Source organism: Seriola aureovittata, chromosome 15 (genome assembly GCF_021018895.1).
Source record: "Seriola aureovittata isolate HTS-2021-v1 ecotype China chromosome 15, ASM2101889v1, whole genome shotgun sequence".
Taxonomy (NCBI): domain Eukaryota; kingdom Metazoa; phylum Chordata; class Actinopteri; order Carangiformes; family Carangidae; genus Seriola; species Seriola aureovittata.
In genome coordinates, this window is record NC_079378.1 from 3,161,097 (window position 1) to 3,178,119 (window position 17,023).

At 44.0% G+C, this 17,023-nt stretch overlaps 1 protein-coding gene across 2 annotated transcripts in view; it reads right to left on the reverse strand.

Moving 5' to 3' along the window:
* Positions 1–6,513: 6,513 nt before the first annotated feature.
* zbtb16a (zinc finger and BTB domain containing 16a) overlaps positions 6,514–17,023 on the reverse strand; it is a 154,868-nt gene continuing 144,358 nt past the window's right edge. For both annotated transcript variants that reach the window (XM_056398205.1, XM_056398206.1), the window contains 2 exons: positions 9,794–9,964; positions 6,514–6,763 (listed from right to left, as the gene is read on the reverse strand). In XM_056398205.1, coding sequence (XP_056254180.1) covers positions 6,534–6,763; positions 9,794–9,964 — 401 coding nt within the window. In that variant the 3' untranslated portion in view covers positions 6,514–6,533. The remainder of the gene's footprint in view (positions 6,764–9,793; positions 9,965–17,023) is intronic.

Here is a 17,023-nt window from a genome sequence, read left to right on the forward strand (position 1 = left end):
CAGATTGAAAGTATACAACTGAACATCATGATTTGATTTTTATTATGAGACTCATAAATAAAAATACAAAAAAATTCCACTACAAAAAACAATCTACTGTTAGTAGGATGTAAAAAAAAAAAAGAAATATTCTTTATATTTTCACTATCAAAGGCACAACATTGACTTTAGTGACAACATGGAGAAGAGAACCTGCAGCATTCAATCTTTTATTTTTTCCTTTTTATTTTTTTTCACACTCCATCAGAGAACACTGAAATGTTACAAAGAGATGTGTCTGATTCTACATGGAAAGAAACAAAAACAAAAAAAACAAAAAAACAAAAAATAAAAAGAACAACCTCTATATCAACAGACGGTGGCTATAGATTGGTGGCACAGCTCAACAGGAAACGCACTGCCACGGAAAAAAAATAGCACGTTGTCGCTGGAAAAGACAAAGGACCTTTGCAAAGCTCTAATGCAAAATTTCAAAAACAAAAACAAAAACAAAAAAATTATACAACTGACAACAATAAGAGAACAAAATAAAGAAAATAAAAAATAATAATTGGGCACCTTCTAAGATTAGGCTAAGATTAGGTGCTGAGGTAGACAAAAACTATAACAATTCAAATCATAATAAAAACACTATTTTCTTAATACAGAGCAACTTGACTGGCACTTGTGCTGTCACAACAATGGAGGAGAGAAGTAGCACAGACAAGCCAGGGAAAGACAAAGAGAGAAAAGCTTTGTTACATAAAAAGCTTTGTTATGCTTGGTCCGACAGGGCAATTGGTCCTCAGTGCTAATATAAAAAAATACAATGTCTTGGTGCTTTGTTACTCAAACAGTATTTAGTCTAGACCTCGATGGCACATGCATTGCAACACTGCATGAAATGGCTACTTTGTTCTAGAAACACCACACCAAAACACAGAGTGCCAGCTCCAGGGATGCCATGATTCCTCTCTGACGAATTTAAACATCCCCTTCTAAATGCGTTTTGTAGAGAAGAAGAAAAAAAAAAAGGTACTTAAAATAAACAAACAAACAAAAAATAAACTGAAGCAAAGCAGAAAGGGGGGAAACCCTCGTGCCAACCTCCCCACATGGGAGGTTTTGCTTATTTTTATTTTTTTTTCAAGAGCAATATAAAGTTCTCGTTAGCAAACCTGTTGCTGTCAAAAAGAAAGAAAAGGAGGAAGAGAATCGACAGTGTGAAAACAGACTAGGACGTAATTTACTTGCAGAAAAAAAAAAACAATTTCATGGAGCAGATTTTCTTTTTTTTTTTGTCCTGAAAAAAAAAAAGTCTTTGCAGACTTGTGTCACCGCTGCAGCCTGTCTGGATTCCAGTACATTTTTTTTTTTCCCCCTCCATTGCTTTGTTTTGTGTTGCTAAATAAATGCTTTTGGGTGCCAATCACAGAGTATGGCCTAAGAAAAGACATGAATGCAGAATCCCAGTTGCTATTTCAGTAGCATTAAGGGTTTATTGCAGTCCTTGAAAAAGAAGCCCTGCTCTATTCAGGATTTAAAAAAGAAAAGAAAAAAGAAAAATCAGGTCATTTTCGAGCGTCATGACATCCCTAGGGTGCTGGAGACACCATTTTTATTTTATTCTGAAAATACAGAAACTAAGCAGATATAGATGGATATTTTTGTTGAACAATTTCCATTTTTAGGCACAAAGATAGTACAGAAACATCGGAGGAACACTGAGGGAAGAACTATATCGATGCCAATGTATATATATATATTTTTTCCAACATAGAGAAAAAAAGTGGCATAGAATAACCTTTTATTTTGTATCTGATCTGATTAGTGCATTTTTCCACTAATACACACACACACGCACGCACACACACACACACACACACGTAGTTACACACTCGGTTACGCACACTCTTCCACCCGCACGAAAAAGTAGAAAACATTCAGAGGACGATGATAGGAACAATGTGACTGAACAGGTCTTGCATTCTGGTGGTTCAGACTGAGCGTGACTGGGTATATTATAGTGGGTGGATATTATACGAGGGAGAAAAAGCCCCTCAGCTCACAGTGTTTGAGAATAAAATGGCAAGACACCAACGGGACATGCCATCCCTTCTTCTTCTTTTTTTTTCTTTTTTTTTCAAGTACAAAAACAAAACAACAAAAAAAAAAAAAAAATATATATATATATATATGTTGACAGTCAAGTTTGATTGAAAAATTGTGAATGACAAGTACTAATTGGTCGGTTTGGCAGCGCCCCCCCCTGCCGTCCCGTATTTTACCATCTTTTTTTTTTTTTTGTGTGTTTTTTATTTTGTTTGTTATTTTTTTTTTGTAGTTGTGTTTTTTTTTTTTTTTTCTGTTTGTTTTTGTTTTAAACTTTTGTCACATACACACACGCTCGTAAAATTTGTGGCAGATAGATTTAGTCCTTCACCTACAATGCAATTTGACATCCAGAAAGCAACACTTATTATTACAATATGTTCACACACGGTTTTTTTTGTCCAACAATATCAAAGAGGAGCAAGGCAAAAATGATTCACACCCAGAGAGAGAGAGAGAAATAAAACAGGTAAAAAAACAGAAAGAAAAAAAAAAAAGAAATACAAATATTTGTGCCCTGCTGTAACCCTCCACAAATGGAAAAAGGACTGACACTGAATACAAAAATATCACAATTTTTATATATCAAATTGCCTCTGTTGGCTCTTGTTCAGGAATACACTCATTTCTCACGAGAGCTCGTCGGCCGAGAGAATCTCTGAACCTTCTCTGGTTTTTCCTTTTTTTTTTTTTTTATTCTGATTACCACTTGCATTTTCCAAATTGTCCAACGCACTCTGCATCGCTGCAAAACATGACCTGTGTCCTGGGCGGTTCAGCGCTTTTTTCTTTTTGTTTTTGTTTTTTTTTTTTTAATTTTTTGATGAACCTTCTTCTTTTTGTTTTTTTTTCTGGGTTTTTTTTCACATTACAAAACTACAATTCTATTCACATATTTTCAAGTTTAAATTCTCGTTTTTAAACCGTCATAAAAAGCAATAGTACTTCCTCTTCTCTGCTGCATCCCTCTTCGCTCATCACTTAAGGCTTCATAATTGCTTTTTTTTTTTTTCTTTTTTTTTTGTCTCTGCTCTTCTGTGGTCGGAGGTGCAGGGGGAGAATATAAGAGAAGAATAAACTTTTCTCATCCTATCAACCTCTACTTTTTGTTATTTCTTACCCTTTTATATACATTTTGCTTAAAAACAGACAATCATAAATCAACTTTTTGAAAAAAAAAAAAAAAAAAAGCATGAGATGAAGTAGCAATGATGAAATAATGCAAAACACAAACACAAAAATTGTGCTTTTGCCAAAAAAACAAACAAACAAACAAACATAAAAACGAAACAACTTAGAGGTAGCTTTTATAACAAATGACCAAACCTTCCGACTCTTTAACAAGCGGGGTTAATAATACCAAGTTTGGTAACAACTAATGCACAAAAAAAGAAATACACAACATTAGAAAAACAAACAAATCTCTTCACCGTGGCACTTAATTTTTCTGCGTCTGCATTGCTTCATCATGTTGTGCAATGCATCTTTCTGACAAACACTCATGAACAACAACAACAACAACAACAACAAAAAAAAAAGTGTACAAATGAAAAACAAAAGGGAAAATTAAAATACACAAGCAACATGAGGTCACAAAAACGAGGTAATTCAAGTACGATGTGTTGAGATCAAACTCAAGGTCAATAATAACAACAACAACAACAACAACAACAATAGCAGGAGACGAGAGAGACAAAGCGCATGGGACAAAACCACAGAGAAAGAGTTGATTTATTCTGTCGTCTTACTGGTTGCCCCCTTTAGCTGCTGGGCCACGTCTCGTCCAATCAGTGATTTCCCCCCTTTTTTTTTTTCTTCTTCTTCTTCTTTTTTTTTTTTCTCCCACCGGCCTTTTGGATATGTGATCACCCCGGTAACACTGTGACACGCAGTGACGTTCACTGAAGCCCCTCGGTTCAACCTTAATACACGTGGCTGCTGCGCATCCCCCCTTTTGCAGGTCTAATGCTGCGTTTCAGAGACGTCAGAAAGTGGGAAATTCCAACCTCCCGCCCGACAACAGAACGAGCCTTTCAGTCTGAGCTGAACACAGGATTTCTTTTTTATTTTCCCAGGGTGAGGAAGCAGTTTGTGTTAACACTGTGAATGCGACAGACTTCTAACACTCGGCCTCGCTGTGCCGTGACAGTAGAGGACGCAGCGTCGTTATTACGTTTTGCTCAAAGCCCTGCTGGTAGTTTTAATTCAGTGCAAATAGATTTCCGAACCACTTCAACACGATATCCGTAATGTAACTATGAGATAACGCAGGGCCTCAAGCTGATATTCTTCTTCACTGGTTGTTTTAGAGTTTGGGTTCCCCCGGGGCCCTGTGGCACTTCCCTGCTCTCGCCTCGGTTTGATTTTGAAGACTTCACGGCTTCATGTGTGATCAGTTTCAGTCACATCCTTCCAGTCTATATAAGTGTATACGTGTAAATGAACATTTACAGCTGCTAGCTTGCTAGCTAACGTATGAGCCGCTGAGCCGCTGAGGGCAGGGGGAAGCATCCGATGGTGGATGGAGAAAATCTTCCCGAGAGTAAACCACAGCCTTCGAGGTCGGTGTTATCGCTTTCTGACTTTGAGTGAAAGGCAGCATTAACCTGCTTCTCTAGTTTGTATTTTTGACACAGCACCACCGCGTGAACCCGGCTCCCACTCGTTCACATTCATGTTTTTTTTGCAGCCGTATAACAGTCTTCAACCTGCCACGCCACCTTTCTGACAGAGATGTTTCAGGTGTGCAGCTAAGGCATTCCCAGCACTTCTTCAACATTCACTAGTAGCAGTCAAAGTCACAGGACTCCCACGGAAAGCAGCCTTTTCCCATTTTGTTTTTTATGTTTTTTTCCATCCCTGTGGTGCACGGACAGATCTGCTGTGGTCAAAGTGTTACTGTTTACGTGTCAGTTTGTGTAGTTCATCATTAGTGTGAGATAATGATAGTAATCTGGTTAAATGTACATGGATAAAAGCAGTCCAGGTGTCTATTGCTAAGTATGCAGATAGGTTGGGTTTATTGTGGCGTGCTGTTGTAGCGAGTTATGATTTAATGAGGAAATATATACCTTGCAGACATCAAACAGAAACTGTTGTCGTAATTTGTTTTACCTGTGCAATCAAGCCGTGGATAAACTATGATGCAGAGCTAAAAAAAATATATATATAAGATGAAAAAGTGACAGAAGTTAGCCTTTGGCTCTCTGGGGAGAACCACGGGGGGGAGGAGGAGGAGGAGGGGCGGGGCCAGCGGTGACTCGGCCTTCTCCAGCCCTCATGTGACGCAGATGCAGAACCAGGAAGACTACTGAGAAAACCGGGGGGGGGGGGGGGGGAGGGAGGGGGGAGACATCCGACTAAAAGCAGCACTAGCATCTTCCCCCGCCTTACAACCAAACGGCTGCTTGGTTTGCAGTATTTTTTAAAATGCTCCCATCCGTCCAGTTCAGCTGTTTCATCTACTGCATAAGCCGACTGGCTCTGCTGCTGATTCTCAGGGGCTATCTTCGCTGCCGCCGCCGGGATCTGAAGGATTGAATGTGCGGACAGGTCGGGCGTTAAGTGACAGAACGGACACATTTCCTGGGGGGGGGATTAGGGGCCACGGTCACCCAAAGCAGTTCATTCAAACTCCGGAGTGTTCGTTTCTGAGATTCACATGATGTGGTGAAAACTCTGTGAAAATACTGTACGTCTCAGTCCTCCCTCCGAGATAAATTCGCTGTGGTTCGTAACAACGGGAAAACGTGTGGCGTTGGTCCTCAACGCTTTGGGAATCAGACCGATGACCGTGATGAACCGGGGCCGAAACTCATGCTCATATTTCACATATTCTGTCATGTGATTCACGACTGAGCAGGGTGAATGTAAACAAACCAAATAACCAAAGCACAACAACCTGCTTTTGAAAGACAATTAAAAAAAAAAAAGAAAAATGGAGTGAGAGATTGGGTTCCTGATGGCGGAGGTGTGCAGGTTCAGATAGCCCTTGAGAATCTGCTTTCTCACCACTGTGGCAGCAGCATCGGGAAAAAAAAAGAAAAAAAGAAAAAGTCGTTTCCTTGCAGCTTCGCTCGCTTTGTGGCGCTGCATGAAATGACCTGAAACAATAACACAGTTGCAGATGTAGTGAATGACCCGGTGAATCCGAACAATGGTGGAGAATCTCTCTCCGTGTCCACGTCTTCCTCGTCTTAGCACTTTTGTCCCACCATCACCACCCTCTATCCCCGTCGGTTGTCGCCGCCTTTGCATGAAAAAGAAAAAAGAGAAAACAAACCCTCTTTGCTCTCGAGTCTCTCGCCGTCGACGTTCCTCAAGCCGTCGACGCTCCACCCACAGCTTCATGCCTCCTAACCGCTCACTTACATTCCCCTTACCTCTCAACCCCCCCGTCCCCACCCTCTCGCGTACCCTCCCCTCTCCTCACTCTCCCGGTCTCAGACGTAGCAGAGGTATAGGTAGGTCTTCTCTATGCGCCAGTCTGGGGGGATGTCTTCAGGCTTGTGGCCTTTCATGTGCTTCTGCATGGCTGACAGGCTGGGGCAGTACTCCAGGCAGATGGTGCATTGGTAGGGCGAGGCGCCATTGTGGGTGCGCAGGTGCTTGATCATGGCCGAGTAGTCCCTGGATCGCTGGTGGCACAGCTTGCACTCGAATGGCTTCTCACCTAAGGATGGTGGGGTGGGGTGGGGTTGAAGACAACAACTGTGTGAACCATAGAGCCAATAACAGCGTCTGTTAATCGGGGAATAAATGCACTGAACACAGAAATCAATCAAAAGAGGTTTTTCTGCAGCAGCTTCTGTCATTCACACTCACAACATTATCGGAACAATATGACAATTCACTTTGCAACAAGCACAATAAACGACTTCTTGTTGCAATGGGGGAATGTGTGGTAAAGCTTATATACACATACAGGAAATCTACTGTTTGTGTGTGTGCACAGTATGGATAAAGTGCTATGACATTGCAGTATTAACTACAGTCTGTGTCTGATTGTTGTCGTCACTACTTTCGGTTGTGGTAGGGTGCGTGGCGAGGTAACCGCAGAGATCCGGGGAACACGGGGACGCGGCGGGAACGTCGAGGAAACCAGAGTCCGGACTCCCATATCATTTAGGGTTAAAACTGCACGTGAGCACGCCTCCGAAAACCTTGGTAACAACAACCCTGCTGCACAGGAAACCTGCATGCACAGCTACAGTAAGTAGCAGGGAACATGAAATGCATTTAACTTCTGGGTTTGTTCTTTTTTTTACCAATTAACTCAGTGACACAGGTCATTATTACTGACAGGGATGTCGGCCAAAACTATAACAAAACCCACATAATTGAACCAAATTATCCTTTAATGGCAAAATATTGTGTCTTGGCAGCTGGGACTGCAGCATATGAAACCTGATGAAAACACAGAGTGTGTGTCAGAGAGAGACGAATAACCCATCACCACTCATTTAGAAACCACAGATTTCACCCTGTTGGCCCAAAAGAAACTCTGCTGTTGTTATGATAATTGGACCGAGCGCACAGTAAGTGACAAGTCAAAACCCAGGAGTGAAATCCCGACTGTCTCCTGAACAGCAGCGTGCAGCCTGTACTAACTCTTTAAAGTCATTCAAACTGCCTCTGGGTAATTGGTGCAACTCTAAGAGAAAGAAGAAGAAAAAGCTAAAAAATAAACTCTCCTGTAGTGAAGTTTGTTCACCTCCGGTAGTGTCGACACAGCGCCGGTCAGGTCCGTCAAAACATCCCTCCAGAAGATCACAGAGTCATCTTCTAATTATTCTTATGGTTGAGGGGATAGAAAATCTTTTGTGTTCACTTGTTATCAATTCTAATCACAGTCTTTATTAAAAAAAAAAAAAAAAAAAAGACCATCAGACCTTCCACAACATGCAGTGCAACAGGAGAAAATGAAACGGAGATGTCCTGCTATTTAATCAAATGTACGACCAAGTGAATGTGGAAGCTGAGACTGTGCAGAGGAAAGACTTTAAGAAAACAGTCGTTTACAAACTCTGTGACATCCGATCGCCCAAAGACACCTGCGCAAAGTTCACTCTCGAACCTTCATAATACGAGAGAAAAGAAAAAGAGTCGGACTCGGACTGAAGCCGCCGTGTTCCCAGATCTCCGTGTTGTACATAAACCTCATCTATTCTTGAGAACATGATGAGAACATCCTAATATTCAGATTAAGATCTACAGTGATGTTTAAATACCTGGTATTTCTAATATATATATGTATATACACAGCACGTCTAATCAACTAATCTCTGGTACATTACACATGACGCAGCTCCTGCCATAAAGGACTCCTGAAGGTGTCATAAATCAAAGTGCAACGCTGCTTTCTTGCTGTGGGGGCTGCTACATTCAAGAGGCACATTTCAAATTCAGCAACTGGCGGCCGACCTAAATGTGCTAATGATTTGAGTGATGGCAGGGAATAATCCACCAGCGCTCAAGCCGGCAGACGCAAATTAGACATGTAAATGCTGACCTTTACCAATGGCATTTGAAATGAGCTGTCGGAAGTGATCTGGCCCGCCGCTCGCTGTCACCTTTCAGCTGGAGCTTCACACACACACACACACACACACACACACACACACACACACGTGCGCTTGGCAAAACGAGCGAGTGCCTCTGCCACTCGGTCTGTCTGTCCTTTTTTTTTTTTTTTTTGGGGTGGGGGGGGGCCCTGGTTAACCTTGACCTCCGCTGGTGGGCGGGCCAGGCGCCATTTAGCCAATAAGCATAAATACAGTGTCGTGGCGTGCTGCAGCGTTGGACACCTGCGTGACCGCTTGATGATGTTGATAACCAGACTGTAAACTGGGTCGCCTCAAATAAGCAGCTAATAATGAATTGCGAATGGGCCCCAGGTATTGATCCGCCATTGGCATTTAGGATGTGTGGAGAGAAGGGGGCGGGGAGGTTAGGCTGCCAATGTCGATGATTCATCAAGCAGCTGCCTTTTGTGTGAGGTGGCCTTTGACTGTGAGCTTGTCACTTGCTCTTGTTATCTGCTGTTGCTCTCCGGCTTAGCGCAAAGCCCCCCTCCCCCACATTAAAGGTGAAAGGGTGGACGGGGGGGGGAGCCAATTATTGGACAGGCTGCCTTGATAGTGTGGCTTAACAGCTGGCTTATTGAATGGGAGATGGGAGGGTGCTGCTATGTGTGTGTGTGTGTGTGTGTGTGTGTGTGTTAGAGAAAAAGAGATGGTGAGGAAGCACAAAGCCTTGGCCGCGTGCCATCCTGGTGAGTCGTGGTATCCTCGCTCGGTCTGGTACGTCGCATGCACTCGTTCTCCAGGGCGCCCAGCTTATCACTGTGTCAACATCTTTATGGGGCTCTAAATATACTGGGATCAATACGAAGTCTTCTGAGACATTCATCTACTGTATCACAGCAACAGAGATATTCATCTGGTCTGCGCCTTGCAACTTGGATTTCCTTTAACAAGCTCCATATGCTGCATCAATATGTTTCAACACTGCCTTGATATGAGGGGCAATGAGGTATAATGTTGCACTCATATCAAATTATGAGATGTAGAAGAATGGGCTGAAATCTCGCTGCTGTTACTGTAGTTTAGGAACCGATATTAGCGTCTTTTTTAAACCGTATAATAATATGAACCGGCTTCGAGATGGCGCCGAACAAGGAGTCACCCGGCGATCACAGTACCTGTGTGCACACGGTAGTGGGTTTCCAGCTGGTGCTTGAGGCTGAACTTCTTCCCACAGCCGTTACATTCATAGGGCTTCTCCCCGGTGTGGATGCGCTTGTGGCCCTTCAGCGTGCTCTCGTCTCGGAAGCAGCTCCCGCAGAACTCGCATTCAAATGGATGGTCCCCCGCTGCAGAGTGGGGAGAGAAAAAGGCAGAGTTTACTTCATCTGAATACTGTTACATCTTTGAAATCGTCTGTGCCCAAAAAGCGACAGTTGAATGTCTCTACAACAACATACAGCGACACGACGACGAGCCGCATCACCGAATGTGCCGTCTTGTTATTTTGGTGAGTTTATGCACAACACCGGAGCGGCAGACACGCTATGTTTTTTTAATGGACACCCACTTTAAAGGCTTTAAAACACGAGCAGACAAACCGTGAGCCCTCTTTTGTCTTTCTCTACAAATCACCTGCACTGTTGTTTTGCTTTGTGTAAAGCCTTAAATAATTGTAGCCTGTCATGGCTGCTCACTGGCCATGAGATGTATTATTGACCACGAAGTCCCAGCCTCACAACGCACTAATGGATAACCTGACTGATGTGGCCAACCTGCAATAATGAGCCAAGTTTGTCATCACGGAATTTATTATCCTTTAATATATTAAAGGAATTTATTATCCTTTAATATATTTTCTTTCTTTTTGAATGACCAACCGTCAGAAACAAACTAGTAAACACTGCAGACTTCAGATGAGGCTAAAACATCCTCAATGAGTTTTAAACCCTTAAAACACTCCAGGTTAAAGGTTTTCATGGTCGGACATTAAAAAGCATCAGTTCGTCTTTGACGCTGCAGACGTTTGTTTAAATCCCCGTCAACCTTTGCTTTTTAATGAACCGTGTCTGCCATCTTTGTTTCTCTAGTTCGAGCTGCTTAAAGTGAACCCAGCCTCCACAACAGAGGCTGCTGTTACTTCTTGTTATGCTAGTTTTTCAGTCTACGTAACGCCACGTTTCCTTGCTCGTTTTGCGAGAACACGGCATCCGACAGACGCGGAGTAAACACGTGGTTTTGCCGGCAGCGCTCCGTTTGACGGGTCCTAAAATAACCTTCAGGCCTAAAAGTCTTATAAGAGGACTGAGCGTCAACTGTTACGTCTTCAGTACTTTGAAGATTTGGTTAAGATGGAATAATTTCAACATGAGAATAAGAGAAATTACCCTGTTTGCGTTTTCATACTTTCACTTTAACAGTATCTATTTACTGTCACCACGCTGCCCCCCCCCCCCCCGTCTCATCCTTTCACACTGGGTAAACGTATTCACACTTTTAATTTACAGAGAACCATATGTCCAATCTGAGACGTTAAGACTTATTTCCGACACCGGCGTGGCCGCGTGCGTCGCACAGTACATGTGCGCCTTGGAAAATGAAAATGACAACAGGCATCACACTCTGCTCCTCAGGCTGCCAGAGCAGGTCCCCACGGGGCAGCTGTAATGGATATTCAGATGTCAATGATCAGGGATATTATGATTTGCAAGAGGCTCTCACTAGCAGTCCCAAGACTAATTGTATTCCCATGTTTGATGAGGAGCTCCTCTTTGCATCATTTGCCCCCCCCCCCCCCCCCCTTGTGTTACACTCTCCATCCAAGTAATGCTGTGGATATTTATTAATGTATTTCACTCCGCTGCTGCAGGTTTAAGTCACCATCAATGACCTATGCCTTTCATTATCTGCCTGTCCGAGCAGCAGCGTGCCAGGGAATAAATTGCATTTCTCGTTATGTGCTTCTGCCGCTGCCCCGCTGTTAAGAGACAATTTCACTTCCATCCTGCATATTTTATTTAACATTTTTCTGCCTGTACGTACAGTACGCATGCATTTATTCAATTTTATTTAGGAGACACGGGAAAAAGGGATGAAAGAGGAACAAGAGACGGATACCCTTTAAATGCTGATCGCATTATGGGTGTGCTACACTTTCATGGAAGAAAACGTTTTCGATGCCTTGTGATGTTGGACGCCTTCCCATTAAAGAGAAGCTTTGATGGGGAAGGAGGGGTGTGTGTGTGTGGGGGTGGGGGTGGTGGTGGTGGTGTGGAGGGATAAAACAGAGACAGGGATGGAGCAGGAGATGTGGGTGTATATGGCGGCGGCGGTGGGGGCTGGGTAAAAATCAATAAAAGTGACAGTCTTTATTTGTCTGCATGAAGTTATCAGTGGCTCCCGCTGTAAGACATTGTGCTCTTTCTAGCGTTTCAACCACAGCAGAGATCACAATCCATCACGGAGCGCGGTGGGCTCGCGCGACGCCGCAAGAATAATAATTGAGCTCAGATTCACCTGTCTTTAATTAGGGCCTCCGATCAGACCAGCGAGTGGGATGCTAATACACAGCGGAGGCCTGTGGAGGGTTATTTATGCTTAATGTCCTGTTGCAGCGCTTAACGTCTGCTCTTGGAAAACATCATCAAAAATCTCAAATTAGCGGGAAGCAGCTCGCTGTCTTCCTCACACATGCAACACAAGGTTTTTCCCTTTAAAGAATGCACCAGGGTTTCTGCTCTGCATTATAATTACTGTAAAATACGTACACGTCACATTAGCGGTGGCCATTTTTCTTTGGTTTCAGAATGCTGTGGAAATCTCCCGCACAACCGTGACATGGATATGGATATGGTGTCTCTTTGCAGATGATCCGCAGCCTCGATTTGGATTAGACTTTCTGTGATAACATCTATCCATCTATCTATCTGTAAATAAACAGGTAATATGCCCCTTTTTCTATCTCATCCACACAGTAAAACAGAGTGTAAATATAATCTGATGTCCAGTATCAGGCGGGAAAAACAACAGACTGGTCTAAAATGCCAAGTGGCTGGCGTCCAGCTCCGGCAGCCTGTATGTGCCTGGGATGCATATCGTGCATGTTTATGTGCTGCAGCCACTCGGGGACGCCAAAGTGCAAAGTTGCACCGCAGAGCTTTAAATAAATCAGACACGATGCTATAATCACAACGTGAGGATGTGAAGGACCCGACAGGACTTTGTCGTTTTTTGTCAAGATATTCTCACGAGAGGGGTGGGGGTGGCGGGGGTGGTGGGTGGGTGGGGGGCTGGAGAGTAATGTGGACGTGTCCTTTTTGTCCATCCTAAATCGTTCTCCCTCCCTCCCTCCGTTTCCTTCCTCCCTCTTCTTCTTCCCCTCTTCCCTTTCTGTTTCTCCGGTGTGACCACATGGCGAGGAGGCCGCAGATGAGGACCCAGCACAGTGAGGTGGAACCACAGCATGTTTGGTGAGTGGACCCATGGGTGCCCCCGAGCATCACCACCTGCGTCTCTTGACCCCCCCCCCCCCCCACACACACACACACACACACCTCACATCCCAGACCATCTCTACATTTACATACCACCCCCCCCCACCCCTCCTTATCACCTCCTTTGACACCCCAAAGGCCCTGCTGAGGGCGGCTGTGCCCGTGGGCACCTGGGGCGTGTTCATTATATACGGTAAGAGGCTGTAAATCACCGAGCTCCATCACTGCCAGGACCAGAACTGGCTCATTCCCTCTCTCTCTCTCTCCCTCTCTCTCTCTCTCTCTCTCTCTCTCTCTCTGGCTGTAGCACTATCAAATACAGCTGCGAACACAAAACACCCCGCCACAGCAGACAGCAAATTGGCTCCGAGTTAAAAAAAAAAAACAAAAAAAACACACACAGACACTTACACACAGACAGTGCACAACAACGGAATATTAATGAAGGCCTGGTCTGTAAAGATGGAGTGTGTGTGTCTGAGTGTGTGGCGTTAGGGAAGAGGTGGGGGGGGGGGGGGATAGCACAGCTGCCATGACTGCCACTGTGTTATAAGCCGTCTGTGTGTGTGTGTACGTGTATGTGTACGTGCGCTCGAGGCGCTGCCGTACTGTACATACGTGCAGTAAAGATACAGAAAAATAAAGAGGCAACATGGAGGTAAGTATGTGTAATATCCTGGCATGTTAAGAGAAGCTGATGAAACTGCAGGTGGATGGGGGGAAATAAGAGGAGAGACTCGGTGAGGGAGAGATGGCAAGATTAAGATGCTGAAATAAACACCATTAAATATACCCCCCCCCCACCCCCCCGTCCTAAATGGTGATCCAGTGTCAGAGCTCCCTTAGCAAGGCTGCTTTCAAAAGATAAGCCAGCCGACAGGTAAAATGAAGCACACATAATGAATGTCCATAAAAGTGCTTTTTGCTGCTCTCTTGTTGTCAGTCGATACAAAAGAATGGTGATTCAACCAATAACCAGGCTACGTGTTGAAAGCTTTCTGTGGCAGATGAGATGCCACACTATGTCCATTAAAATTAGGGAATTGAGATCTTGGTATTCTCAGCCAAAATTGACTCCTGTTTCCCGGGAAAAACACCTGTGGGAACCGCATGTATTTGTATGCTGAAGAGGACTGTACGCAGCGCACCTTATTCATTAAACCCCAATGATAAAACACAACTTCACTAAAGTCCGACCTTGAGAGGCCGTTGTTATCAGTAATAGAACTGAAACAACTGTGTGGTTTTTTTTCTTCCATTTACTTTTCATGCTACATTGGCTTCCTGGAGTCCAGCTGAGTGTCAAGTGCTTTTTATTTTTATCTTTTATTTTTTTTATAGGTGTGAATGAAGTGCGGTGCGAAAATCTGTCAACAAATAACCTGACAAATGGCTCAACAGGTGGCTGAACGGGACGCGCAGGCGCCTCCATCAGGCGGAGCATCGGACGCATTAAACACAACATTAACGTTTCGCCCAAACATCCAGGAATAACACCGCCATGCCCCAAACCACCAAAACCACCCGACATGACAAAATGGCGGCATGTGAAGGATTTCTTTCTTCTCTTGTCACTGCACACGTAAATACCCTCAGGTCAGCCTTATAAAGACGGTCATGCACTCCCATAAAACCACTCAGACATACTCTGTTAAAACTAGTAAGGAGGAGAATTTCTTCTGTTGTTGTTGTTGTTTTTACCTCAAAGAGATTTCACCTTTAAAGCTGCTAATATATGAATATATTATATACAAGACATAAAAGGCTTGTATCATGTCAGTATCATGATAAGTACGTTGTATGTTCTTTATTTAATGTGGTTTGATCTTGCAAGTAAAACGGGTGAAACTGTCTTCGGTCAGTTCTTTGTCTTGGCCTCTGATATAGAAAAGTGCAGATGTTACAGCTGTTCAAAGACTCACTTTGTTTACTCACTGAAATCTCTTCTTACTGTCCAGCCGTCATTCATAATCTAGATGAGAGAAGCTGTTTAATTGATGAAAATGTCGATAGGCTCATCAGAGTCCTCTTTAATCATCACAGTTCGCTCGCGGCACTAAACCGTCTGAGCGGCGGCCGGCGTGCGCTTCACATCTCAGACAACATTCAAGCGGCGCTCACCTCTCGAGTGGTGGAGCTCGTTGGTGCCACACGCAGGTTAAAGGGAAGATCGGACTCTGTTCAGGACTGAGAAAGGAACTGCCACTTCCTCTGTGTGTTTATTTCATCAATATAAAAACACATTGACTGAACTGAACTATTTCTTTTTTTAGTAAAGATGCAAATACTAAAATTTTAACCTTACACAGAATCATCTGGGAAAAAAAGGGCAGGCACTTTTAAAAACAAAAAAATGCTTGGCAGGTGATTGGAGGAAGCATCTATCACAGGCTAATGTCAACCAATCAGATGCTGCGGATTCTGGTGAATCGAATTCTTGCCGAACTCAGTCGGGAGAAGAGGAAATTCTCTCCGGTCCCGATATAACTGATGCTGCTGCAGCATCTACGCTAACCTCTCTGAGAGCCGCCATTGTTGTTAACGAACGGTCTACTTCCTCCCTCAAAGGACGCCGATTGGCGCGAACAACTCAGACAAGATGGATTCTCACTTGCACGAAATCCAGCCGCCTCGCAAAAGGTTAAAATTTTACACCAATGAAAACAAGCGAAGCTAAGTTAGTGTATTGTTAATATATTTATTTGAGTATATATATATATATAGTATTATTATGGTTGAAGAATCTCTGTCCTGGACTATATTTTCATTTTTAATTCATATGTAAGATGTAAGAAATGTGTAGGCTGGAGACGGACTTTGCTAGATGACGTCTAGGCTGGCAAGGCTGATTCTCTAAGGTGGATATGCTGTCTAGCTCTGTCTGTTTTCATACACTATTTTTGCCTTGTTACCCAGCAAAGTGTGAATGAGATTATTAACATCAAAGTGTAAATGCAGAGGAACGCCATGCCTCTACGTCTTTTCTCTCTTTTTTTTTTTTGGAGGGTAAATTAGGACCTATTTCTGGTGCAGATGATGGCTGCATGAGTTGCTGACTTTATAATCCCCTGACAAAAGGCTCCACATCATATTTAAACGATTGCTTTCACGGCTGGCTCATTGTGGTTTAACACACGCCCACAGCGGGATGAGGTTCAAAGTGGCACGAGGCTGCAAAGTCTCATCTGCAGCTCCGGAGACGGGCTGAGGTGACATTTGCGTCGCCCGGGTGGGCAGGTGGATCAGAGACGCTGCCTGTGTCCCCTCCAATGTCTGCTAGACGGAGCAGATGTGTGCATCGCTACTGTAACGCCGGCTCGAGCGGCTCTGTTCACCCCCCCCCCCCCCACACCCCCCCTGCCCCCTACCCACCCCAAACCCCAGCCCGTAGCACCACCATCACACACTAATGGTGTATTCGCCTGACTTGTAAATAGGGCCGACTGCTCTCATCTCACTGCCTTTCGTTTCAAATATTTATCCGTGAGCCGGTGAGCTAAATCGGCTCTGACAGTGAGACTGTTATTTAAGGTCGCAGACAGGCAGCTGGGAGAGAGAGAGAGAGAGAGAGAGAGGTGGAGGGGGGAGGGAAGAAAAAAAAAAAAAGCCTCCATCCCTCGCCAGCGAAATGGGATTCATTTCCATGTGTTCATATTCTGTCATGGTAGCGTTTTTTCTTTTTCTTTTTTTCCCCCCTACTCTGAAAAACCGCATCCGTCAGGCTACCTCTGCTCCCCTGCAACAGTGTATTAGTATCCTGGCCTCGGCTCAGTGGAGAGCCGGCACGAGAGAATTACTAGTGGATGGAAGGGGGGGGGGAGAAGAAAAACAACAACAACAACAACAACAACAAAATAGTCACTGTAAATAAGCTTCATGTGGCTGCGGCAGAATTCATTCGTTTCATTGACCTGA